Consider the following 26,212-nt stretch of genomic DNA (forward strand, 5'->3'; position numbering starts at 1 on the left):
CAATACATCCACATGCTTTTCCCACCTCATGACGCCATCTATTTTGCGATGTGCACCAGTCCCTTCTGCAGGAAAACACCCACACAACATGATGCTGCCACTCTTGTGGTTCACGGTTGGGATGGTGTTCTTCAGCTTGCAAGCCTCCCCCTTTTTCCTCCAAACATAACGATGATCATTATGGCCAATCGGTTCTATTTTTGTTTAATTCCCCAAAAAGTACGATCTTTGTCCCCATGTGCAGTTGCAAACCATATTCTGGCTTTTTATGGCGGTTTTGGAGCAGTGACTTGTTCCTTGCTGAGCGGCCTTTCAGGTTATGTGGATATAGATACTTTTGTACCTGTTTCCTCCAGCAATTTCACCAAGGTCCTTTGCTGTTGTTCTGGGATTGATTGGCACTTTTCGCACCAAAGTACGTTCATCTCTAGGAGACAGAACGCATCTCCTTCCTGAGCGGTATGCCGGCTGCGTGGTCCCATGGTGTTTATACTTGCATACTATTGTTTGTACAGATGAACGTGGTACCTTCAGGCCTTTGGAAATTGCTCCCAATGATGAACCAGACTTGTGGAGGTCTACAATTTATTTTCTAAGGTCTTGGCTGATTTCTTTTGATTTTCCCATGATGTCAAGCAAAGAGGCACTGTGTTTGAAGGTTGGCCTTGAAATACATCTACAGGTACACCTCCAATTGACTCAAATGATATCAATTAGCCTATTAGAAGCTTCTAAAGCCATGACATCATTTTCTGGAATGTTCCAAGCTTCTGACTCACTGGATTTGTGATACAGTGAATTATAAGTGAAATAATCTGTCTGTAAACAATTGTTGGAAAAATGACTTGTATCATGCACAAAGTAGATGTCCTAACCGACTTGCCAAAACTACAGTTTATTAAAAAGACATTTGTGGAGTGGTTGATATATATACATACACACACAATATCATTCAAAAGTTTGGGGTCATTTAAAATGTCCTTATTTTTTAAAATAACATCAAATTGATCAGAAATGCAGTGTAGACAGTGTTAATGTTGTAAATGACTATTGTAGCTGGAAACGGCAGATTTTTTATGGAATATCTACATAGGCGTACAGAGGCCCATTATCAGCAACCATCACTCCTGTGTTCCAATGGCACGTTGTGTTAGCTAATCCAAGTTTATAATTTTAAAAGGCTAATTTATCATTAGAAAACCCTTATGGAATTATGTTAACACAGCTGAAAACTGTTGTGCTGATTTAAAGAAGAAATACAACTGAGCAAGAGGACAAGTACATAAGAATGTCTAGGTTGTGAAACAGACGCCTCACACGTCCTCAACTGGCAGCTTCATTAAATAGTACCTGCAAAACATCGTCAACAGTGAAGAGGTGACTCCAGGATGCTGGCCTTCTTGGCAGAGTTGTAAAGAAAAAGCCATATCTCAGACTGGCCAATAAAAAAAAGAAGGTTAAGATGGGCAACAGATCACAGACACTGGACAGAGGAACTCTGCCTAGAAGACCAGTATCCCGGAGTCGCCTCTTCAGTGTTGACGTTGAGACTGGTGTTTTTAAAAAACAAGGACATTTTTAAGTAACCCTAAACTTTTGAAAGGTAGTGTATGTATGTATGTACGTACGTACACACACACACACACTGAGTGAAAAAACATTAGGAACACCCTCCTAATATGGAGTTGCACCATTTTGCCCTCAACAGCCTCATTACGTTGGGGACTCTACAAGGTGTCAAGTTTTCTCCAATGCTTCCTACAGTTGTGTCAAGTTGGCTGGATGTACTTTGGGTGGTGGATCATTCTTGATACACATGGAAACTGTTGCGTGTGAAAAACCCAGCAGTGTTGCAGTTCTTGCCTCACTCAAACTGGTGTGCCTGGCTACTACTACCGTAACCTTTTGAAAGGCACTTAAATCTTTTGTCTTCCCATTCCACTTCTGAATTGCACACATACACAAGACATGTCTCAATTGTTGCAAGGCTTAGAAATCCTTTTTTAATGGGTCTCCTCCCCTTCATCTACACTGGTTTGAAGTGGATCTAACATCACATTAATAAGGGACCATAGCTTTCACCGGGATTCACCTGGTCAGTCTGTCATGGGAAAGAGCAGGTGTTTTCTTTCCATGAGGAATGATTGTTTTGGGTTAAAAACCACTCCAGGCCACTCTTGAACATCTAAAAATAACTGCCTTTTTTTCTGACCTTGCAAATTTGCTTTTGACGAACACATCGGTCCGAAAATAAATCTTTGCGGCTCAACGTTTAATTTTGAAAAGTTGATGTGGCCCTCGAGCCAAAATGATAGGCCACCCCTGGTGTACACAATGGTCATGTTTTTCTAATTTTGTTAATGATTTTCTTTTGTTGCAGCGCACCGTTTATGCATTATACAGAACAATTTTTTTAATCAAAGTGTTTCATACTTTTGTGCAGTACTGAATGCACTGATTTACATGTACCATTTTGATTGAAAAGTGTCAATCTGCCTCACTGTTTGTTTTTTACTATTTAGACTCAAACCTCTGAAGATTTATGCCAATAGAGCAGTAGCTTGTTTTCTGTGCAGGTGTTTTATATTGTATTTATTTAAGTGCTGCTATTTCATTTTGATATTTGTATTTGTCTGTACACAGGTACTTTCTCCTTTCCATAGAACAGTTGTTTTTACTCCACTTCAATTTCTAAATATCTATAAAAATCGATTTCCACTGTTTGACAATTTGTTTTATATCACTGTACTTTCCCAGGTTTATCAAGCCAGTGTGAGTTGGCACCAGTGACCGTTTGCTAGAGGAAGCATCATGAGACTGATTTAAAGTCTACTGTCAATCAGTCTCCATATACTAGGCTGTTTTTAATTGTATTTATTTTTTACAAGGGATTCTCACACCTATAGATGCAGGTTTTAAAGACATGCTCCTGAACTTTGCTGACTAGTGAGTCTTTTTTAAACCTCACACTTTCGACTGAATGTGTCAATGCCTTTCATACATGCATAATCTATGAACAGAATTACTGTTCCATGAAATCGCTAGTTTGAAAGTGACTGTTTACTGGAAACTGTAGGCTCTGCCATTTTCCCCCCACGTGGGCTTGCCCCCTAGCAATTTGAGCTTCAGCCCCTCGCAATCAAATTGTATTTGTCACGTGCGCCGAATACAATGGTTGTAGACTTAACCGTATAATGCTTGAGTGACAGCTAGCAAGATGTACACATAATAGAGAGAGAGAGAGCAATGATGTGGTGCACATATCTGATGTGGTATGCAGTTTTCGGGGACCAGTTTTATCTTATGAGCACTACTTTCAGAGCTACTGGCTAAAAAGGATACAAAAGTACTGAAGAATCTCTTTAACCAGACACAGTATAGTATGTGTATATGGCATATTAATAACCTGCATACACAAGTAAAGCCACTACTTACTACTGGTGTAATATAAGGAATGTAGTTAGTTACCTGTCAGACACTGACGTACAGTTCCCCAGTTTGTATTTAACTTGTGTTAATTACAGGAAATAAAAGTATGGCTACTGGGGGGTCCTGTATATAAATCTACTTTTTTTGTATGAGGACAGGCCTAACTACCAACCATGTCTTCCCTGTGCAGTTGGGAAATATTTTAGTACTAGTATGTCATTGGTTCAACTGTATATACTGTATAGAGAACTGTTTGTGACTTGAGTTATAAAAATGAATTCTAAATACTGAACTCTATTTTTGGTCATGTTTCCACGATCGTTTTAATTTATATTTTTGGTCATGTTTATAAGCATTGTGTGCAATATGTAAACAAAAACATTTGTGAAATATGTTTAAAGTATGTCATATGTTGGAATATCTATTCACGGTTTTTACATTCTGAAATAAAGACCTTAAACATCAACATTTGGAATAGTTTGCCATTTTGTCAACTTGCATTCTTTAAACTGGGGATAAACAATTGATTTGGGGTAACCGGTCAGATACAGCAGCGTTTAAAAACAACAACAGGATCTCTGCTTATTATATGGTACAGGATTTTATTAAATCTATTAAATACTTGTAATTACCAAAATAAAAAGTTCAACATTCCAAAATACAAAGTTCCAGGATTCCATAGAGTGCTCATAGCTATAACTCATCCTACTTTGACATCATATAGCTGCCTACAAGTGACATCTGAGATATCGCAGCATTATTATAAACATACATGTAAACACAGTGACAGTGTGCGCTACCGTGTGCAATGTACAAATATTCATAAGGTTTTGAATCCCCTAGCAGGTAAGGACAAGAAATGCTCCAAAATAAAATGAGAACTTTAATGGGGAAATGTCATGATCGGAGAGTCATATTAATTTGATCAAATTAATGGAATTTACATTCTGAAAAAAATTATTCAACCTCTTAAAATATCAAATGCTAATAAATTATATTACGACATCCAAAGCAAATGGAAAAATATATATTTATCAATAGCTTACATATCATATGCAATTATTTTACAGCAATAAGCTTTTTGTCTAACGATCTACAGGCATTAGTAGATACTTTTTTTTTCAATAGACATTTGAATAAATGTAATTTTATGAAAGAACAGAAGTTGTATTTGTATAAACAAATCAACTTAGACTGAGTTTATGCATCCTTTTCTTCTCGAAAAGAGATATTAAAAGACAAATCCACAACATGATAAAAGATGTTTAAATATGAGCTCAGAACAGAGGAATTAGCACCTGTCACCTTCAAGAGGTGAACACTGAGCCAGTGGACAACACACCTAGGAAAAGTAATGGAATGATATTGCTTAATTAAGCTAAGTAGCAGACACATTGTCAGTCATGCCAGACTTTAATAAAAGATACACAGACGAAGAGCATAGGAACGTAAAGCATGGGATGACCCAGCCACAGTGTATGGTATGTTACCACAGTAGACAGGAGCCTTCTCTAAACCAAACAAGATCATCAACATAGACATGAATCATAATGTGATATCACTTGTGACTGATTCAACACATGCAAGGAGAACATGGGTTGGACAGCCTTGAACTGAAGTCCCTATAACCCATAGCATGTGGCTCAAGAGCTTCCCTACAATTCAACCAATCACTGAGCTTGATGGTTTACATATTGATTGGGTTGGATGCTGCTCAAATCTACAATGCATGGTCTGAAGTGAGGAGTGACACTTGGCATAGAAACAGCAATCAGTAATGTAGTTGTGGTATGAAGTTTGGCACCTAAAACACCCTCCCCTGTGTATGTGTGCGTGTGTGTGCGTGTGTGTGTGTATATAGAATGGAACAGCACAGAGACATGCAGCCTGGTTGAGTTTCTCAGACGAGTTTCATAGACAGACATAGAAGTCTATGTTTTAATATTGCACATACTAAAGAACATTGAAGGAGATACGTATAGTATAGCCTGGTGTGGTATGAGTGTGTAAACCATATTGACTCTAACCCTGGGATATCATAATGATCTCCACCTTAATCACCTAATACCTACTCACCATGAAACATATCCAATTCAAGTATCCATGGGACCCAGGGCCAGACTACTGCATTTGGAACCCTGGGGCACTGACCTCAAGGCACTCCCCCCTCCTTCTACACATTTTATCATGAGGCTAAGAGAATATGTTGCCGTTTTAAAGCTAATTTCCTGCAATTTTACACTATTTGCAATCTGACCCACAACACCCCAAAAATGTAATAATACAAATTTGGTTGAGGAAGGTCAGGGCCCCGGGGCACAAGCCCTGTGTCCCCGTTCGGTATACCGGCCCTGATGGGACCAATTCTGCTTCATGGTTTATTAAAAGTAAAAAACTAATTGACATGAAGCACTGTAAAATAAGATATTGGAGAGTTATTTGTGAAACAATTCAGTGTGTATCACACTAAAGACAGAAGGTCAGTGTCCTGGAGCCAGTGGAGGTCCAGACACGACAGAGCAATTTCCTGTGGGGCTCTTGTAGTTCTAGTAGCTGTAGTAAAAGTCAGGCTGTGTGAAGCTGTCTGCTCTGCATGTCATTTGGACTGGAGGATGTGCACATCTGCTGTAGCATTAAGTCCTTGGAAACTTGCAAAATCATTCACACTCCCTCAGGTTTTCAAGCATATGCACACACTACGTCACAGCTTCAATGTCCTTGGCTGACATGCACGCTCAAGGCAGAGTTAAGACTTGAAGACGTGCACGGCCCGCACCACGTACTGCCTGCAGATGGGGCACTCGCTCATCCTCATCCCACATTTGGTACAGGTGACCATGTGACCGCACTCTAGCAGCACACAGTCGATCACAGCGTCCATGCAGATGCGACATAGGTGGTCATCAGAGGCCAGCTGAGCCTTCACACTGTCTGTGGAGAAAAACAACACGAGAAAATAGTATTACTCCACGTAGCTAGCAGCCTGAGGATGGCTGTCTTCTCTATGGTCATTCACATACTGTACATGATGACGTAGTGCCCAAATAGCCAGTTAAACAGCAGGATGCAGTGGTCTCTCAGCACATAGCATATTACTCAGGAGGGGTTATGGTTGGGATTGAATGGAAAAATTAGACTTCAGCATGCATCAATATGGAGAGATGTATTTCAAGACAGTGATGGTTTTGCAGGTGGGATAGTGGTGGAGTTAGACATGCCTACCTTCCACTGCACCATTGCAGATAGGCGGAGGATATGACACCACTTCATTTACAAAAGGAAAGGAGCAGTGACAAAACAACCATTAGTGATTCTAATAGGATATAAGCTCTTACTCCAATTCTTCTTTCTTACATAGTATTAAAACAAACAATTCAACAAGTCATTTCCTATACACAATTCCATTATAGTCATTTCCTGTACACAACTCAAATATACAGTTGAAGTCAGAGGTTTACATACACCTTAGCCAAATACATTTAAACTCAGTTTTTCACAATTCCTTTTAATCCTAGTAAAAATTCCCTGTCTTAGGTCAGTTAGGATTGCCACTTTATTTTAAGAATGTGAAACGTCAGAATAATAGTAGAGAGAATGATTTCTTTCAGCTTTTATTTCTTTCATCACATTCCCAGTGGGTCAGAAGTTTACATATGTTCAATTAGTATTTGGTAGCATTGCCTTTAAATTGTTTAACTTGGGTCAAACGTTTTGGGTAGCCATCCACAAGCTTCCCACAATAAGTTGGGTGAATTTTGGCCCATTCTTCCTGACAGAGCTGGTGTAACTGAGTCAGGTTTGTAGGCCTCCTTGCTCGCACACGCTTTTTCAGTTCTGCCCACAAATTTTCTATATGATTGAGGTCAAGGCTTTGTAATGGCCACTCCAATACCTTGACTTTGTTGTCCTTAAGCCATTTTGCCACAACTTTGGAAGCATACTTGGGGTCATTGTCCACTTGGAAGACCCACTTGAGACCAAGCTTTCATTTCCTGACTGATGTCTTGAGATGTTGCTTCAATATATCCACATAATTTTAGTCCCTCCTGCAGCAAAGCACCCCCACAACATGATGCTGCCACCCCCGTAGTTCACGCTTGGGAAATTGTTCTTCGGCTTGCAAGCCTCCCCCTTTTTCCTCCAAACATAACGATGGTCATTATGACATCAGTCCAGAGGACAGTTCTCCAAAAACGACGATCTTTGTCCCCATGTGTTGTTGCAAACCGTAGTCTGTCTTTTTATGGTCGTTTTGGAGCAGTGGTTCTTCCTTGCTGAGCAGCCTTTCAAGTTATGTCGATATAGGACTCGTTTTACTGTGGATATTGATACTTTTGTACCTGTTTCCTCCAGCATCTTCACAAGATCCTTTGCTGTTGTTCTGGGATTGATTTGCACTTTTGCACCAAAGTACATTAATCTCTAGGAGACAGAACTCGTCTCCTTCCTGAGCGGTATGACAGCTGTGTGGTCCCATGGTGTTTATACTTGCGTATTATTGTTTGTACAGATGAACATGTTACCTTCAGGTGTTTGGAAATTGCTCCAAAGGAAGAACCAGCCTTGTGGAGGTCTACAATCTTATTTCTGAGGTCTTGTTGATTTCTTTTGATTTTCCCATGATGTGAAGCAAAGAGACACTGAGTTTGAAGGTAGGCCTTGAAATACATCAACAGGTGCACCTCCAATTGACTCAAATGATGTCAATTAGCCTATCAGAAGCTTCTAAAGCCATGACATCATTTTCTGGAATTTTCCAAGCTGTTTAAAGGCACAGTCAAATTAGTGTATGTAAACTTCTGACCCACTGGAATTGTGAGACAATGAATTATAAGTGAAATAATCTGTCTGTAAGCAATTGTTGGAAAAATTACTTGTGTCATGCACAAAGTAGATGTCCTAACCGACTGGCCAAAACTATAGTTTGTTAACAAGAAATTTGTGGAGTGGTTGAAAAATGAGTTTTAATGACCCCAACCTAATCGTATGTAAACCTCCAACTTCAACTGTATGTGCATCATGTAATATACAATACAACCCAACAAAACAGTATTGAATGCCCTCACCTGCAGACATGCTGTTGATGTTGCTGACATTTTCCACTGGAAGAAAATACAGAAATACATCTTTAATACTGTGTATCTGGACCTGTGAATAATACCAAATCAAAGAAAGATGTTTTAACTTGGACAGTTTCTCTATTGTTCAAACTAGGTTTGAACTGGAGATTGATAATCTATGAAGGTTGTTATAAAAAGGATCAGTAGTGTTCTAGTTAAGATTAGGTTGGTTGGTATAGGGGGACTAAAATGATTCAACGTGGTGCTTACTGGACTTCCTGTTCTGTTCGTTCTCCCTGTAGAGCCGATGCACCCGCTCTATCAGCTCCCACTTCTCACAGCAGCCAGAGTAGTTGACAAAGTTACGGGCCAGTATCTCTTTGAGCTGCCGGACAGACAGGCTCTCAATGTCCCCTTCGTTGTCCAGGTCAGATAGAGAGGCCCGTATTCTCCTCTGTGTCACTGGACTGACCTACAAAGAGAAAAGAGGAGGCACTTCAGAAAACATGTTCAATACAAAGTTCAATTATGACCATGTTTGGTCACACCATGGTCATTGAGGTAATACAACTGACCAAGTGAATGCTCTCACAAGAGTGGGTCAGTGATTTCTCTTCAGTTAAATACATGAGGTGGAGACTGAAAGGACAGAGGCAGCTCGAGGTAAAGGGCGGGTCGTCTCACCTCTATGATAGGTTCACTGGCAGGTTCCAGGTGAAGGAGTGGGATGGTCGGAGCTCCCCCATGCTCCTGGAAACACAACACAACACAAAAGAGGATCAACAGCAGTTTAAGAAACAGTACTGGAGCAGATATGACAGTGTTGAAATACTTGTGTTGTCTGATGCTCCTCACCCTTTCTCCCACAAATCAGAACTTCTATAAAACACCACCAGAGGTGCTGTTATCACTTTTTCTATTCATATTAAACATCCATCAGAGGGAAATAAAAAAATAGTACAGTTTGCTATAATAACCATAAATCAAATTCAAATCTGATGTCTCTCTTCAAATGTCTGATAAGGAAATGAGGCATGTAGGCGTATCCTCCAGGAGTACGCGGAATGCCGTCGGGGGTCTGGAAAAATAATTATCTTCACATTTTCAATCAGTACATTTAGTAAGGCCCATAGAGACACATACCAGCTCTACTGGCTGGTAGTACTGCTACTATCAGCAGTACTACACCTGCACCTGTCAACAACACAAGTTGTTCTGCTTCCACGAGCACATCCAATGCTAGGATCAGTAATTCTACAATTCTACATTTGTTGTTAGTCCAGCTAGCATGGACACTGACCGTTTTGAATCTGATGCAGCCTAAGAACTACTGCAACCTTACCCGGGAAAGCACCGAACAACTGACAGGGACGTTGGACCATCGAAGAGGCACAAATATGATGAGAACTACATTGATTTGGGGTTCACTTATATTGGGAGTAGTGCCTTTCCTAAGCCACAGTGTGTTATATGTGCAGAAGTACTATATGACAACTCAATTAAAAAATGTAGGCTATGATTAAGAAGTTGGAGCACTTCTCTGTCTGCATTAACAAGGACAGCACACAGGTCTTTCCATCATTGTATGATTTTTTTGTGTGCAAATGAACTCAAGCTTACGGACAATGTCAAATGTAATATAGCGAAGCACCCGAGTGAGTTGGGTGCGCAATTACGCAGGTACTTTCCCGAAATGGATGACACAAACAAACAGATGACAAACAACTGGATTCGTTATCCCTTTCATGCCCTGCCTCCAGTCCACTTACCGATATCTGAACAAGAGAGCCTCATCGTGAAAACTGCCAGATTTATGGATGAGGCTGCACTCAGAGTATCCTGCCTTGGCAAATCGCGCTGTTAAGACACTGTTGCCTTTTGCAACCACGTACCTATGTGAGAGTGGATTCTCGGCTCTCACTAGCATGAAAACTAAATACAGGCACAGACTGTGTGTGGAAAATGATTTAGGACTGACTCTCTCCAATACAACTCAACATTGCAGAGTTATGTGCATCCTTTCAAGAATACCCTTCTCATTAACCTGTGGTGATTTATTCACAATTTTCGATGAACAAATAAGGTTTTATATGTAAGATGGTTAAATAAAAATAAAAATTATTGATTATTATTATATTGTTATTTTTGCCCTGGTCCTATAAGAGCTCTTTGTCACTTCCCACTAGCAGGGTTGTGACAAAAACTCACACTCATTCTTATGTTTAAAAAATGTATCGTATAGTGTGTGTGGCAAGCTTACAATGATGGCAAAAAAACAGTTGAGAGTGCGCTGACCCTGGTGATAGACGGGGTATGCAGCTGGAGGTTGAATGTTTGAAGGGGTACGAGGCTATAAAAAGTTTAGGAACCACTGCTCTAAAGGTACCATGTTACATTTAGTATTCAGCACCATTTGCTTCTTCTAATCTTAACAGATTGGTTAATTATTCCCTTTGAATATGTTAACTATATTTGGAGTTTGCCTGCAACCAGAATCTAATGGTCTTGGCGGGACGAATCTGATGAGAATGTTTACCTTGTGGCGTATTGACTTGCGTTAACTCAGCCATTTATGTGCAATGAAGAGAGAACATAAAACAGCAACGATCATGAAGAGCCTACTCCTCCCCTCCTCTCTGTCTCCACCGGACCACCGCACAAAAAGCAATTAGCTAATGGTGCAGGGCTAATGCATTCTTCCGGTGTGACATCACGATGCGGGATGGGGGCTGAGTCTATAGGGGGTCGGGGGAGGCTGATGTTCCTGGGTGTATGTGCACACACATGCTCCCTACGTATTCCACTGGACCAATCAGCTGCAGGCTGCAAGCCTGCACCTGTGTTTATAATGCATCAGCAGGCCTGTTTGTGGTGTGCTAGCCTCCCTAACCCAGCTCTAGCAACTGACAACACCACAACTGCACTACCACCAGACACGAGCTATGCTCACAACCAGCCTAGAGCCCCACTCATTTTATCCTTTATGGATTACAATAGGAGTGGATGATTTTGATGTTTAGGCCAAAATGATCCCACGGACAGAGATGTGAGCAGTATTGTTGTGTTTCGCTCTCTCTTTTCAATTACAGCTGTGCCGTTGAGAGGAATCAGAAGCCAGCCTGAGCATTGTTACATAACCGACAGCATAACAGACCTAAAAAAGAGGGCTTCAGCTCTGGCTGTTGATGACTGGCTGCAGCTCCCAGGGCTGCACTGCAAGAGCAGCTGTCAGTCACGTGGACGTGAGATCACAGAAAAGAGTGAAATTGTGCAGTATGAAATATGAATGTAGCAGATGATCTGTGTGAGTGAACCTCTTCATTCATGTCAAACACAAAGCACCAGACTGTATCAAACTGGCTGCAAAGGACAGGGCTTGACTGCAATAAACTATACTGCAATTACTAGAATGCTTGTAAACTTTTTATGCTCCTATATTTAGCCTAAATGGTTATCAAAGGGGTTACTTTCAGCAGGGCTGTGGACAATCATAACCCATTTGTGACAACTCTACTTCACACTGACTAATATGTTTCCCACATCCATGCCATGTGCTTATCAAGCTTCACATTAATTAGCTTTGATACAAGGAGGACAGATGTCAAAAGAGCAGAGAAGATGGTAAACGAAGGGGGGCAGCTGTATGTGGAATGGGACTAGGTTGTGTTTGTGAGTGTGTGTGTGCATGCGTGTGTGTGTTATGTGTTTGTGTAGTCATACCTGGCTCTGAGCGGTCCCTGAGCTGTCACTCTGGCTGAGAGGAGAGCCTCCTTGAGAGGTGGAGAGAGCCGACTGCTCCGAGGTGGAGAGAGACAACTGCTCTGAAGCGGAGCGGTGTGCGGCTGAGGGGGGCGAGGCATGGAGGGAGTGGGGGAGCGAGTGCAGGCTGTCTGTGTCTGCATCCTCCTCCTCTTCTTCTTCTTCTTCTTCCTCCTCCTCCTCCTCATCTTCCTCTACATCTCCTTGTGTCAAGGTGTTTTCTCCAGCTTCCTGGTGGCAGAGCACCAGGTCCACCAGGTCTTCCTTCTCCCTGCAGGTGTCTGTAGGGATGTTGCGCAGCAGCAGGTACTGGCGCAGGTCCTTAACACGCAGCGCCATGAGCTGTGGTCTCTGGAAGGCCGTTCCGCGCAGGAGGTGGCAGGTGGTGCAGCAGCGAAGGCTCTCTTGCAGCACCGAGCACATGGCGCAGAAACTTTTCTTACAGTCCGAGCATATGTGCTGAAAGAAAGAGAGAGAGAGACAGAGAGAGATACAGCAATAGAGACTCACCACACACGTTTAGAAGAGAGGCGATCCCATCAGCCAGTCATGTCCATTCCTCCTGATCAATTAATTAATAGATTTAATTAATTATTGGCATCATGGAGTAAATGAACTATCCTGGCTTTAGAACTCTTAATTACAACTAAGGAGAGGGATCTGCCAAATCTACCAGACAACAGCTTTCCAATACAAGGACTCATTCCCTATGATGTCACTATGTCCTAGGAAAGAGGATGAGTTTCCCCCATTTGGCACAGACAACCTAAATAATAATATATGGAATATTCTCTAGCATTTACAAGCTTATCTCGGTTTACTGAGGAAACTCAGATGAATCGACTGACAGGCAGTCTGAATGGAGACAGAAAAAGTGGGATATGGCCAGAAATAATTTCCATATCATTACTGTGCATTGCAAATGAGCTGTGGACCAGAAAGAGGACATTCACACTCTGACAGGTCCATTTATCAATCGCCTGTGTTAGTCCCCCAGAACCTCTCCTTTCTTGACACAGATATCGAGCTGACACACACACACACACACACACACACACACACACACACACACACACACACACACACACACACACACACACACACACACACACACACACACACACACACACACACACACACACACACACACACACACACACACACACACACACACACACACACACAGAATATATTCCGGGATTGAACCTCAGCAGGTGTGAGCGGGCTGATAGAGCAGTCTGAGCCTGGAAGTGCAAGAACGCTGAAGCCTCCAGGGGCTTCTATCGCTGTCCCAGCATGCTACACTGTCAGTCAATGCCTAGATACGCTCTGCCATTTACCTGTCTGTAGTCTGAGCTGATGCCCTGGTGTGACCAGTATGATTGAGTATTTCATATGGAAGTTAGTTTTATTAGTTTATAAGGGGCACAGTGTTCTTCCTCATCTTTTTACACACTATTGTCATTATCCTCATCACCACCTACCTTGCGCCTGAAGACGGAGAAGGCCAGTCCACAGGCCTTGCAGAGCTGACCTGCACTCCCTGAGCTGGTGGGGGGATATGTGGAGTACCCGGCGCTGGGGGCAAAGCGGAAGGGCCCCGTCCCGGCCCCAAACCCTGGCTGCTGCCCGCGCACCGTCCCTGTGCCCATCACCTCGTTCAGCAGCCCACAACATGACGCCCACATGGACGATGCCCCCGCCTATGAAACAAACACACAAAGAATGCACGTCTGTTCTTTTTAAATTAATGTCTCCAAGTTTGAATGCATAGTTTGGAGTCCTATTATCCATCCCAGTAGGTTAATAAACCATATGCCTTTGGCAGTACTGAAATCATAGTAGCCTTCAATGCAATCAATACAGTGCCCCAATTTCACCTCCAATACTAGACTAGAGAAAAGTACAACTTTTGTTGTAGGTTGCATTGCTAAGGGAATGGTATCTCAGACTTCTCACATCATTCGTAATTTGACCCTGAATCCCACAATGCCTCATTGTGACCTTCAGATGCTCAACCACCTCCCCCCTCTGATGAACTACCTTTGTAACTCCTGAGTTCCTCTACAAAAAGCATTGAAGTATTATAATAAAGTCTCTGGGGTGTTCGCACATTAAAGAAATGTGTAGCAGTGCCTGACGGCAGCTGGCGTATTCAGAACAGGGTCCTGTGAACAGTGTGGAGGTGCAGAGGTGGATGCTATACAGCCTATAGCTCTTCAGAGGAAGGAACTTAAGATCCAAATGGAACAGAGTGAAAGACACAAAAAAACAGTGAATGTGGACTGCAAATCAGGGCCGTGCAGAGGGTGCAGGTGCTCAAAATGAAAAAAGGGCACCCATCTGCTATTTAGCTAGCTCTATATGTACGCTTGTTTATTCCATGTGTAACTGTGTCGTTTGTGTCACACTGCTTTGCTTTATCTTGGCCAGGTCGCAGTTGTAAATGAGAACTGAACATTTAAAAAAAAAAATATATATATATATATATTTTTTTTTTTCACTGGTTGTGATTTATATTCAATGCTCTTAAATAATAACTTCTTAATATAATATTCATAAACTTTGAACTTATGATATATGACTGGCTGGCTAGTGGATATTTTTAGTATATGGTAGTTAGCTAGAGTCTAATAGACTACATGTGTTGCTGCTACTGTTACAGGCTTTGTTTTTTCCATTTATATTTAGAGATTGGATGTTAGCGTGTGGGGCAAGCCGATTGGTGTCACCTCGTTAGTCAGTATGTGTTACACCTGCGCTGGTTTGTCATCTCATTAGTGGGAAGGTGTTTCACCTGTGCTGGGCCAGGTGCTATTTAAGAGCAGTTGTCCCAGTGTTTCTGTTGTCTTGAGAGATGTGGAAGGTTAACGCCTTAAGTTGACCCCCGTTCATTTGCTTTCTAGACAAAATCCTTTATCTGATCTTCTGGTTTAAGTTTTGTGCCACTTTTTCCTTGCATTCTCTTTCCTTGGTTTTTGTTACATTTCCTAGCAAGAAAACCAAAATTGTTCACTCAAACAGAAAAGGGAACAACCAAAACGAAACAAGTGGAGTTTTAAGAGGGGTTCTGAAAAACACTCATGGGGGTGTCCACTGAAAGCTGACTAGCAACAACTAGGACCTAAAAGACACCCACCAAATTTAAAAACATGGAAGAAACCAAAAGGTGGAGCAAAACTGGGAAGATCAGATAAATAATTTTGATTTAGAAATCAAATGGGGAGAGTCAAAGGTGTTAACCCTTCACCTCTTCCAAGACAACTGGAGCCCTTGGCCAGCCAATCTTAAAATAGCACCTGGGCCAGCACAGGTGAAACACATTCACACCAATGAGACGATAAACCAGCACAGTTGTAATGCAAACCGCATACAAAAATATATATTCCACCACCCAAAAGGCAGTTGGGAGTAGGAGGGCAAAGGTAGACTCCTATCTGTGAACGTGCCTGCTGTAAATACATTATTATGAGAGCTCTTTGGGTCTGTTTGCGGTTGAAAATGGTCAAGCACTATAGCGTAAACAGCCTGTCCTAATGAGCTATGCCCCAAAAGGGATGCTGGGTTCAATCATTAAAGGTGCAATCCGCAGTTGAAACAATAACAAAGCAGCCTCCTACCCGTTTCAGCAAAAAGCTGAGGGATGGGGCTGAAGTAATGTAACCACTCTCAAATTTATAGACAGGGCTGTGGATGCAAGGCCTGACCCATCCATGATATCAAAATTATAGTTTTAACCATGTTTTGAGGCTTCATAGCCCTCAAACTCAACTCTGGACCTCGAAGCCAATTATACTGCAGTTTATCAATGTTTCCTTCTAATCAGGGACTGATTTAGGCCTGGGACACCAGGTGTAGGCAATTCATTATCAGGCAGAACAGAAAACTAGCAGGCTCCGTACCTCATAGGGTAAGCGTTAAATAACCCTGCTTACATTTACTTTGTTAAAACCAGCTTATATTTTGCATTTTGATGGGGTACGACAGTTGAACTAAGCTCATGAGGCATTTATCAGTTATATTTTTCAAGAATCAATGTGTACATTATCACAAGTCCAAAAATGGATGTAGCAACTGCACATTGCCACTTTAAGTTTCTGTCCATTATATAATGAATGCCTGGTCACACACAACGCTACAGACATAAATCCCCCGATGAGAGTATGCTATGGCTCTCATTGAAAACCTAATCTCTATGTTAAGACTTGTATGGTTACTGTGTGAGCAGTAGGGTAATTTAACAGATATAACAGCCTTATGACCTAGTAGAGTAGGTGCACTTAGTGATATTAATGTGGTCCTCCAAAAGAAGACCATACAATGGATGTGACATGTTTGCCTGATCAATGTTTACTGACTGCAAGACTGTCTACTCCAAGGCCTGAGACCCAAGATGGCATGATCCCTGGCGCAGCTCCTTGGAGCATATTGATGGGGGAAGAGAGGAGGAGGGCAGGGAGAGAAAATGTCTTCTGTTACAGGGCCTGGGGAATCAATAGCTGACATGAGCATACAGTATGTGGCTATGTCTGAGCTCAGTAGAGAATACTGTGAGCGTAGGCTATATTTTACAAGATGAGGCCGTTGCTGTCCACAAATACAGTTCTACTCAGCCATGACCTGCCACAACACACAGCCCTGCTCTATGATCTCACCTCTCTTCGCCTGCCTGCTTAGCCAGTCTGCAGTTATATAATCCAGGAGCTAAGTGCTATATGTGGAACTGACTGCACTGAGATGGAGATGGTCTTCCCAGAAATACAGTACAGCAATAAGTTGGTTGTGAAACAACATGATATCATAAGAAAATGTCATCCTGGCAAATGTTTGAATGAAGGTCAAATGTCACAGTAGCTGATGTTTTTCTCAATACAATGTAGTCAGTGGGAAAGATGAGTGTCGCAGGGTTGAGTTTTTCTCAATACATTGCAGGCAATGGAAATAGATGAGTGCCCTACTCATACATCCGACCAAGCATGCAATGGGGCATAAACCAGGCACACAGAAAGAGTGGTAAAAGATCCACTGTGACTTAGATAATCCCCCTATCTTTGGACAGTTACTCAGTGGGCCATTACTACACCCTTTCGCTAGATTTAGCAGGAGGAGGCACAGTGGTATGGCCATAAAATCACTCATATCTGGCACAGCGCCAAAGGAAGAGCTTTCCCCTGTCACCTCAATTAGCACCCAGTAAGCTCTGCAGGGAAGGACTGACAAAACATACAATAGATAACAGCAAACAAGAGTTACAGTAAAATGCACTATTTTGTTACCAATATATACACCTTTTGGAGCTTAATAATATCTAATCTACATGAAGATTAAATATTACGTATTACTATAGAATGCCTGGTTGTGGGCAGTTAAGGGGTTTAGGGCCCCTAACTTGCACTTGTCATATCAGACTTCTTGACACACACAATCAATCTGCTGATGCACTGGACCTGCTGAGGAGCGCTGTGCTTTTTTAAAACGTTTTTGACCATTGATTTCTATTATTCTTTTTGTCAGAATATATGACAGTGTAAAGCCTTGTTTATACCAGGTGTTAGCATGCGTTCCTTGTCCTGATCTTGTCCACATTCTAATTGTGCCCACATTTTCAGAAATATCAAATCAAATTGTATTAGTCGCATGTGTCGAATACAACAGGCTACAGTGAAATGCTTACGAGCCCCTAACCAACAATGCAGTTTAACAAAAAATGTGAATAGGAAATAAAAGTAACAAGTAATTAAAGAGCAGCAGTAAAATAACATTAGCGAGACTATATACAGGGGGGTACCGGTACAGAGTCAATGTCCGGGGGCACCGGTTAGTTGAGGTAATATGTACATGTAGGTAGAGTTACTAAAGTGACTCTGCATAGATGATAACAACAGAGAGCAGCAGTGGTGTAAAAGAGGGGGTGGGGGGGGCAATGCAAATAGACTAGGTGGCAATTTGATTAGATGTTCAGGAGTGTTATGGCTTGGGGGTAGAAGTTGTTTAGAAGCATCCTGGACCTAGACTTGGCACTCCGGTACAGCTTGCCGTGCGGTATCAGAGAGAACAGTCTATGAATAGGGTGGCTGTCTTTGACAATTTTCAGGGTCTTCCTCTGACACCACCTGGTATAGAGGTCCTGGATGGCAGGAAACTTGGCCCCAGTGATGTATTGGGCCGTACACACTACCCTCTGTAGTGCCTTGCTGCCGGAGGCCGAGCAGTTGGCATACCAGGCAGTGATGCAACCAGTTAGGATGCTCTCAATGGTGCAGCTGTAGAACATCTTGAGGATCTAAGGATCTTTTCAGTCTCCTAAGGGACAATAGGTTTTGTCGTGCCCTCTTCACAACTGTCTTGGTGTGCTTGGACCATGTCAGTTTGTTGATGATGTGGACACCAAGGAACTTGAAGCTCTCAACCTGCTCCACTACAGTCCCGTCGATGAGAGTGGTGGTGTGCTTGCTCCTCTTTTACCTGTAGTCCACAATCATCTCCTTTGTCTTGATCACATTGAGGGAGAGATTGTTGTCCAGGCACCACATGGCCAGGTCTCTGACCTCCTCCATATAGGCTGTCTTGTCGTTCTTGGTGATCAGGCCTAACATTGTTGTGTCTTCGGCAAACTTAATGGTGTTGGAGTTGCGCCTGGCCATGCAGTCATGAGTGAAGAGGGAGTACAGGAGGGGACTGAGCACACACCCCTGAGGGGCCCCTGTGTTGAGGATCATCGTGGCGTATGTGTTGTTACCTAACCTTACCACCTGAGGGTGGCCCATCAGGAAGTCCAGGATCCAGTTGCAGAGGGAGGTGTTTAGTCCCAGGGTCATTAACTTATTGATGAGCTTTGAGGCCACTATGGTGTTGAACACTGAGCTGTAGTCAATAAATAACATTCTCACGTAGATGTTCCTTTTGTCCATGTGGGAAAGGGCGGTGTGGAGTGCAATAGAGATTGCATAATCTGTGGATCTGTTAGGGCGGTATGCAAATTGGAGTGGGTCTAAGGTTTCTGGGATAATGGTGTTGATGTGACCCATGACCAGCCTTTCAAAGCACGTCCTGGTAATCCGTCTGGCCTTGCGGCCTTGTGAATGTTGACCTGTTTAAAGGTCTTACTCACATTGGCGGCGTACAGCGTGATCACAGTCTTCCAGAACAGCTGGTGCTCTCATGCATTTTTCAGTATTATTTTCCTCGAAGCGAGCATAGAAGTAGTTTAGCTCGTCTGGTAGGCTCGTGTCACTGGGCAGCTCTCGGCTGTTCTTCCCTTGGTAGTCTGTAATGGTTTGCAAGCCCTGCCACATCCGACGAGTGTCAGAGCCGGTGTAGTACGATTCGATCTTAGTCCTGTATTGATGCTTTGCCTGTTCGATGGTTCGTCGGAGGGCATAGCGCGATTTCTTAAGCATCCGGGTTAAAATCCTGCTCCTTCAAAGTGGCAGCCCTAGCCTTTAGCTCAGTGCGGATGTTGCCTGTAATCCATGGCTTCTGGTTGGGGTTTGTATGTACGGTCACTATGGGGACGACGTCATCGATGCAATTATTGATGAAGCCAATGACTGAGGTGGTGTACTCCTCAATGCCATCAGAGGAATCCCGGAACATATTCCAGCCTGTGCTAGCAAATCAGCCCTGTAGCTTAGCATCTGCTTCATCTGACCACTTTTTTTTTATTGATTTAGTCACTGGTGCTTCCTGCTTAAATGTTTGCTTGTAAGCAGGAATCAGGAGGATAGAATTATGGTCAGATTTGTATGCGTCTCTGTGTGTGGAGTATAGGTGGTCCAGAGTTATTTTTTTCCCCTCTGGTTGCACATTTAACATGCTGATAGAAATTTGGTAAAACGGAAGTTTCCTTGCATTAAAGTCCCCAGCTAGTAGGAGTGCCGCCTCTGGGTGAGCGTTTTCCTGTTTGCTTACAGCTCATTCAGTGCGGTCTTAGTGCCAGCATCAGTCTGTAGTAGTATGTAGACAGCTATAAAAAATACAGATGAATACTCTCTCGGTAGATAGTATGGTCTACAGCTTATCATGAGATACTCTATCTCAGGTGAGCAAAACCTCGAGACTTCCCTAGATATCGTGCACCAGCTGTTATTTACAAAAATACATAGTCCGCCGCACCTTGTCTCACCAGACGCCGTTGTTCTATCCTGCCGATACAGTGTAGAACCAGCGATATTATGTACAAAATAATTGTATTTTTATTTTTACAAACAACGCAAAGAAACAAACAAAAATAACCCAACTGGTTAGGAATATGTAAAACAGACATATTAATGCCATAAGTCAATTGTGCCACCTGTCAATGATTTAAGAAGGCGGTAAAATTATAATTTAAATGGTTTCACTGTCCAGATCCATTTACAGATATCCATACAAAATACGTGCCGGACTACCTCCTGCGTTTTTTAATCTGAAACACCTGTCTGAAAATGTAAGCACAATCAGAATGTGGACAAGATCAGGACAATTGAACCAGGTAAAACCAGGGCTTAAGACATTCCCTAAAGAACAAAGACCAGACAACATAGACAAACTGTGACAATAATTACAGATATTACTGTTGACACACCACATTAATTTTTTATTTTTTTTTGCCATTAAGCAAACGCTCTTATCTAGAGGGAATTACAGGCACAATTAGGGTTAAGTGCCTTGCGCAAGGGCACACCAACAGATTTTCCACCTAGTCGGCTGGGACTCAAACCAGTGACCTTTCAGTTACTGGCCCAACACTCTAGTGCCCAACGCTTCTAACCGCTAGCCTTCCTGCCACCCCACCAAAACAACAGACCCTGTCCCAGTGTCCCCAGCCTTCACTCTTCCAGCCACGACTCCAATACCATCATTAAGTTAGCAGACGACACAATGGTGGTAGGCCTGATCACGACAACATTGAGACTGACTAATGGAAAGAGGTCAGAGACAACAACCTTTCCTACAACATCAGCAAGACAAAAGAGCTGATCGGGAACCACAGTAAACGGAGGGCCGAGCACGCCCCAATTCACATCGTCGGAGCTGTAGTGGATCAGGTCTAGAGCTTCAAGTACACCAACATAGTCGTGAAGAGGGCATGACAACGGCTCTTCCCCCTCAGGATAATGAAAAAATTTGGCATGGGCCCTCAGATCATCAAAACGTTCTACAGCTGCACCATTGAGAGCATCTTAACTGGCTACATCACCGCTTGGTATGGAAACTGCTTGGCATCCGACCGTAAGGCGCAACAGAGGGTAGTGCATACAGCCCAGTACATCACTGGGGCCGAGCTCCCTGCCACCCAGGACCTCTATATCAGGCGATGTCAGAGGTAAACTTGTCAAAGACTCCAGCCACCCGTCATAGACTGTTCCCTCCGCTACCACTTGGCAAGCGGTACCGGAGCACCAAGTCTGGGACCAAAGTCTCCAGGACAGCTTCTACCCCCAAGCCATAAGACTGCTGAACAGTTAATCAAATGGCTACCCACCCACACACACACTTTCACACTCTTCGTATACACTGCTGCTACTCTGTTTATTATCTATCCTGATAGCCTAGTCACTTTGACCCCTACCTACATGACATTTACATATTACATCAATACCTCAACTATCTCATACTGCACATTGACTCGGTACGGGTACTCCTTTTATATAGCCTTGTTAATGTTATTTTAATTGTGTTACTATTTCCTTTATTTAGCTAATTTTTCTTACTTTTTAACTCTGCGTTGTTGGGAAAAGGTCATAGGTAAGCATTTCACAGTAAATTCTACACTTGTGATTTGATGATGAATTTAGTTTGATGATCCTCTCTTCCCTCCCTCTTCTCCACCCCATCATTTCCTCACTGGAGAGTATTGCTTCAGTAGCTTCAGGGGGAGATGCCATTCACATAGTGAAGCGTGCAGTCAGCTGGCAGCCTGCACTAGACTTCATCTCCATTGAGATCAGGAAGTAAAACTGACAGAAAAATCTAGCTGATTCAATCAATCTCTTGCTGCTTTTGTCAGGGAAGGCACAGCAAATCACAATGTATGAATATGTGCTGTTCAAAAGACTGCATTCAAACATGTCAATGATAACTGATGGAGCTTAGAAATTATGGTGCTTAGAAATTATGGCAAATGTCCTGTGCATCATACATTTGTACCTTTAAAGCCTTACCTTTGGGGTAGAAGAAGATAGCTCCAACTAATAAAAAAACAGCGATTTGGATTTTGGGTTGCAGGCAATAAAACCAAAACGATGTGTCTGCTCAGGAGATAATCCTGATATTAAAATATGACTGGCATATTTAATAACGACCCCCACGGAAACTGCTACCTTTCTGAGTCTATCACATTTAACTCGAACAGACCATAGCTCCTAATCTCAGAGTTCCAAATCCATTTTGGAATTCAGAACAGGGTCATGCCAGTCAAACTATCCTGAATTCTCTTGTGCAAATTCTCTCAAATTCTCAGTGAATTCTCTTGCACAACAAAACAATATGCCCCAATGAGCAACAGTCCGCATAACTGACAATTCAGTGGAACTCAAGAGAAGTCATGTAGAATAACAGGATCCTTATGACAATGCAGTATCAATGAATTAGATGAAAAACATATGGTACAACTGACTGCAACAAAAACGGTTCATGTGTGGTTCTAAACATATTACAGCCATCATCCTCCATTTCTCATGAGCTGAAAAGCTGCTTTTCAAAATAAACCAGATTAGTCAATACAACGTCACAGATATCTCTCTGGGGCAGATGATGGATTGTCATGATCAGACAGAAGACCAGATGACCTTTCACCTGCACTGAGACAACAAACTGATTTAGGCCCCCCACAATACTTCACTATTCAAATACTAGGGAAGCGGATAAAGGAAAAGATTGAGTACTTGAGGATAAAGATGTTACAAACATGTTTATGATAGACCTCTGAACCATCATGGCCAACTTAGTGTCTTCAGAAAGTATTCAGACCCCTTTTTCCATATTCTGTTACATTACAGCCTTATTCTAAAATTGATGAAATAGTTTCCCCCTCAATCTACACATAATACCAAATAATGACAAAGCAAAAACAGATTAAGAAATATATAAAAAAAGAAAATATCACATTTACATAAGTATTCAGACCCTTTGCTCGGCACTTTGAAGCTCCTTTGGCAGCGATTACAGCCTCAAGTATTTTTGTCTATGATGCTACAAGCTTGGCACACCTGTATTTGGGGAGTTTCTCCCATTCTTCTCTGCAGATCCTCTCAAAATCTCTCAGGTTGGATGAGGAGCGTCGCTGCACAGCTATTTTCAGGTCTCTCCAGAGATGTTAGATTGGGTTCAGGTCCAGGCTCTGGCTCTGGCTGGGCCACTCAAGGACATTCAGAGACTTGTCCCAAAGCCACTCCTGCATTGTCTTGGCTGTGTGCTTAGGGTCGTGGTCCTGTTGGAAGGTGAACCTTTGCCCCAGTCTCAGGCTCTGAGCACTCTGAAGCAGGTTTTAAACAAAGATCTCTCTGTACTTTGCTCCGTTCATCTTTCCCTTGATCCTGATGAGTCTCCCAGTCCCTGCCACTGAAAGAAATCCCCACTGCATGATGCTACCACCACCATGTTTCACTGTAGGGATGGTGCCAGGTTTCCTCCAAACATGACGCTTGGCATTCAGGCCAAAGTGTTCAGTCTTGGTTTCACTAGACAATCTTGTTTCTCATGGTTTGAGAGTACTTTAGGTGCTTTTTGGCAAACTTTTTGCCAGCTGTCATGTGTCTTTTAGTGAGGAGTGGCTTCCATCGGGCCACTCTACCATAAAGGCCTGATTGATAGAGTGCTGCAGAGATGGTTGTCCTTCTGGTAGTTTGTCACATCTCCACAGAGGAACTCTGGAGCTCTGTCAGAGTGACCATTGGATTCTTGGTCACCTCCCTGACCAAGGCCCTTCTCCCCCGATTTCTCAGTTTGGCCGGACGGCCAGCTCTAGGAAGAGTCTTGGTGGTTCCAAACTTCTTCCATTTAAGAATGATGGAGGCCACTGTGTTCTTGGGGACATTCGATGTTGCAAAAATGTTTTGACACCCTTCCCCAGATCTGTGCTTCGACACAATCCTGTCTCAGAGCTCTACGGACAATTCCTTCAACTTCATGGCTTGTATTTTTTTGCTCTGACATGCACTGTCAACTGTGGGACCTTCTATAGACATGTGTGATGTGTGTGCCTTGCCAAATCATGTCCAATCAATTGAATTCACCACAGGTGGATTCCAATCAAGTTGTAGAAACATCAAGGATGATCATTGGAAACAGGATGCACCTGAGCTCAATTTCGAGTCTCATAGCAAAGGGTCTGAAAAATACGGTATTTCTGTTTTTTATTTGTAAGAAATTTGCAGAAAATGTGCAAAACCTGTTTTTTCTTTGTCATTATGGGTGGGTTGTGTTGGGTAGATTGATTAGGAAAATTGTGTTAATCAATTTTAGAATTAGGCTGTTATATAACAAAATGTGAAAAAAGTGAAGGGTTTCTGAATACTTTCCGAATGCACTTTATGTATTCACAAATGTCTGATATCAAATCAAATGTTATTGGTCACGTACACGTGTTTAGGAGATGTTATTGCGGGTGTAGCAAAATGCTTGTGTTTCTAGCTCCGACAGTGCAGTAATATCTAACCATTTTCGCAACATATACCCAATACAGACAAATCTAAGTAAAGGAATGGAATTAGGAATTTATAAATATATGGACGAGCAATGTCAGAGCGGCATAGGCTAAGATACAATAGAATACAGTATATACATATGAGATGAGTAATGTAAAATATGTAAACATTATTAAAGTGATATGTTGTGATATGTTGACGTTGCATGGCACCTTGTGATACTATAGCATGGCACCTTTGAAAGACTACTGCCTGCTGCACAACATAACATTGATATGCTGGATCGGAGCCAAACATTGCCAGTGGAAATAATTGCTCAATTTAGAAGATCTTATCTATCGCCTACTCTAAACACTATTCTACACTGATGCTCATTATTACAGTGTTGCAAGAAACAGGATTTAAGGGGTTAGGCTTTGTTAATTAAAATTAGGTAAACAACTTTCCATACATCGGATACTCACACTAAAAAAAATGCTAGGGGGTTATTGATCATAATCATCCATCCTCATCCTCCTCTTCAACAACATCACCATCCCCTACACGATGGTTGTTGTTCTTGCCTGTTCTAGCACTCCTGGTCAGTGATTAGTGAGTCAAAATACTAGGGACGGGGTATTATCAATAGACCAGACATCTCAAAATATTCCATCACTCGTTGACTGCAGTATACTGATCTCATTATGGCAGATTAACGATGGGGGAAATGAATGGACATTGCACTGTGGTATAGTTCACTGCGAGGGAGATGCAAACTAGTGTCAGACTGAGGATCAGAAAGAGCTCGTGACTATCATCATTTAATGTATCCATGCCATTGTAAATAGAACGCAATATAAATATTTCAACCCTGGAGAAAATATTCCAACCGGCAAAACACTACTGTCACTCACCTTATACATGTATCCGTAAAATCAGAGTTTGCAACCCTTTAAAGCAAACAGACAAACAACAAAATTAATGCATTGTAATTGTATAACAATTAATAGGTTTGATTGGATGCCATATTTATATTTTGTTACTATTTGTCGACGCACCGGATTTAAAAGTTGTAATATAGATCGATTGCAAGCCGGCTGTGCAAAATATCACAACATAGATATATTGACATTGCAGTAGGCCTACCATACCTTCATTCTGACTCCCGGTTGTGGAATTTGTTGTGTAATATTAGAATGATGACCATTGCAAGGACACAAGGAATCACACCATTACGTCTTCCTTTTCAGAAGCTCCCTGTGTACTTGTAGAATAGGCATAACGTAATGTACAAGTCACCCTCAACCAATCACGAAATAACCGGAGGTACGGTTATCTTTAGCAGCCAATCGCCTT

At 42.2% G+C, this 26,212-nt stretch overlaps 1 protein-coding gene across 1 annotated transcript; it reads right to left on the reverse strand.

Moving 5' to 3' along the window:
• Window positions 1–3,161: 3,161 nt before the first annotated feature.
• On the reverse strand, window positions 3,162–26,135 carry LOC112257587 (E3 ubiquitin-protein ligase RNF34-like). The gene is made up of 9 exons (XM_024431265.2): window positions 26,008–26,135; window positions 25,771–25,806; window positions 13,733–13,951; window positions 12,210–12,707; window positions 9,174–9,239; window positions 8,760–8,961; window positions 8,496–8,531; window positions 6,652–6,693; window positions 3,162–6,360 (listed from the first exon to the last, which is right to left on the reverse strand). Exons 2-9 carry the CDS (start codon window positions 25,777–25,779, stop codon window positions 6,176–6,178), a joined length of 1,257 nt encoding a protein of 418 aa, XP_024287033.1. The 5' UTR covers window positions 25,780–25,806; window positions 26,008–26,135; the 3' UTR covers window positions 3,162–6,175.
• Between the last annotated feature and the right edge of the window lie 77 nt (window positions 26,136–26,212).

This window comes from Oncorhynchus tshawytscha, linkage group LG09 (genome assembly GCF_018296145.1).
Source record: "Oncorhynchus tshawytscha isolate Ot180627B linkage group LG09, Otsh_v2.0, whole genome shotgun sequence".
Taxonomy (NCBI): domain Eukaryota; kingdom Metazoa; phylum Chordata; class Actinopteri; order Salmoniformes; family Salmonidae; genus Oncorhynchus; species Oncorhynchus tshawytscha.

What these genes read in the sequence shown, in the direction of transcription:
- LOC112257587 (XM_024431265.2), bottom strand. An exon ending in TCTCCGTCTTCAGGCGCAAG is followed by an intron (nt 12,708 to 13,732) that starts GTAGGTGGTGAT and finishes TCTTTCTTTCAG; the next exon opens with CACATATGCTCGGACTGTAA. An exon ending in CTGCAATGGTGCAGTGGAAG is followed by an intron (nt 6,361 to 6,651) that starts GTAGGCATGTCT and finishes TTTTCTCCACAG; the next exon opens with ACAGTGTGAAGGCTCAGCTG.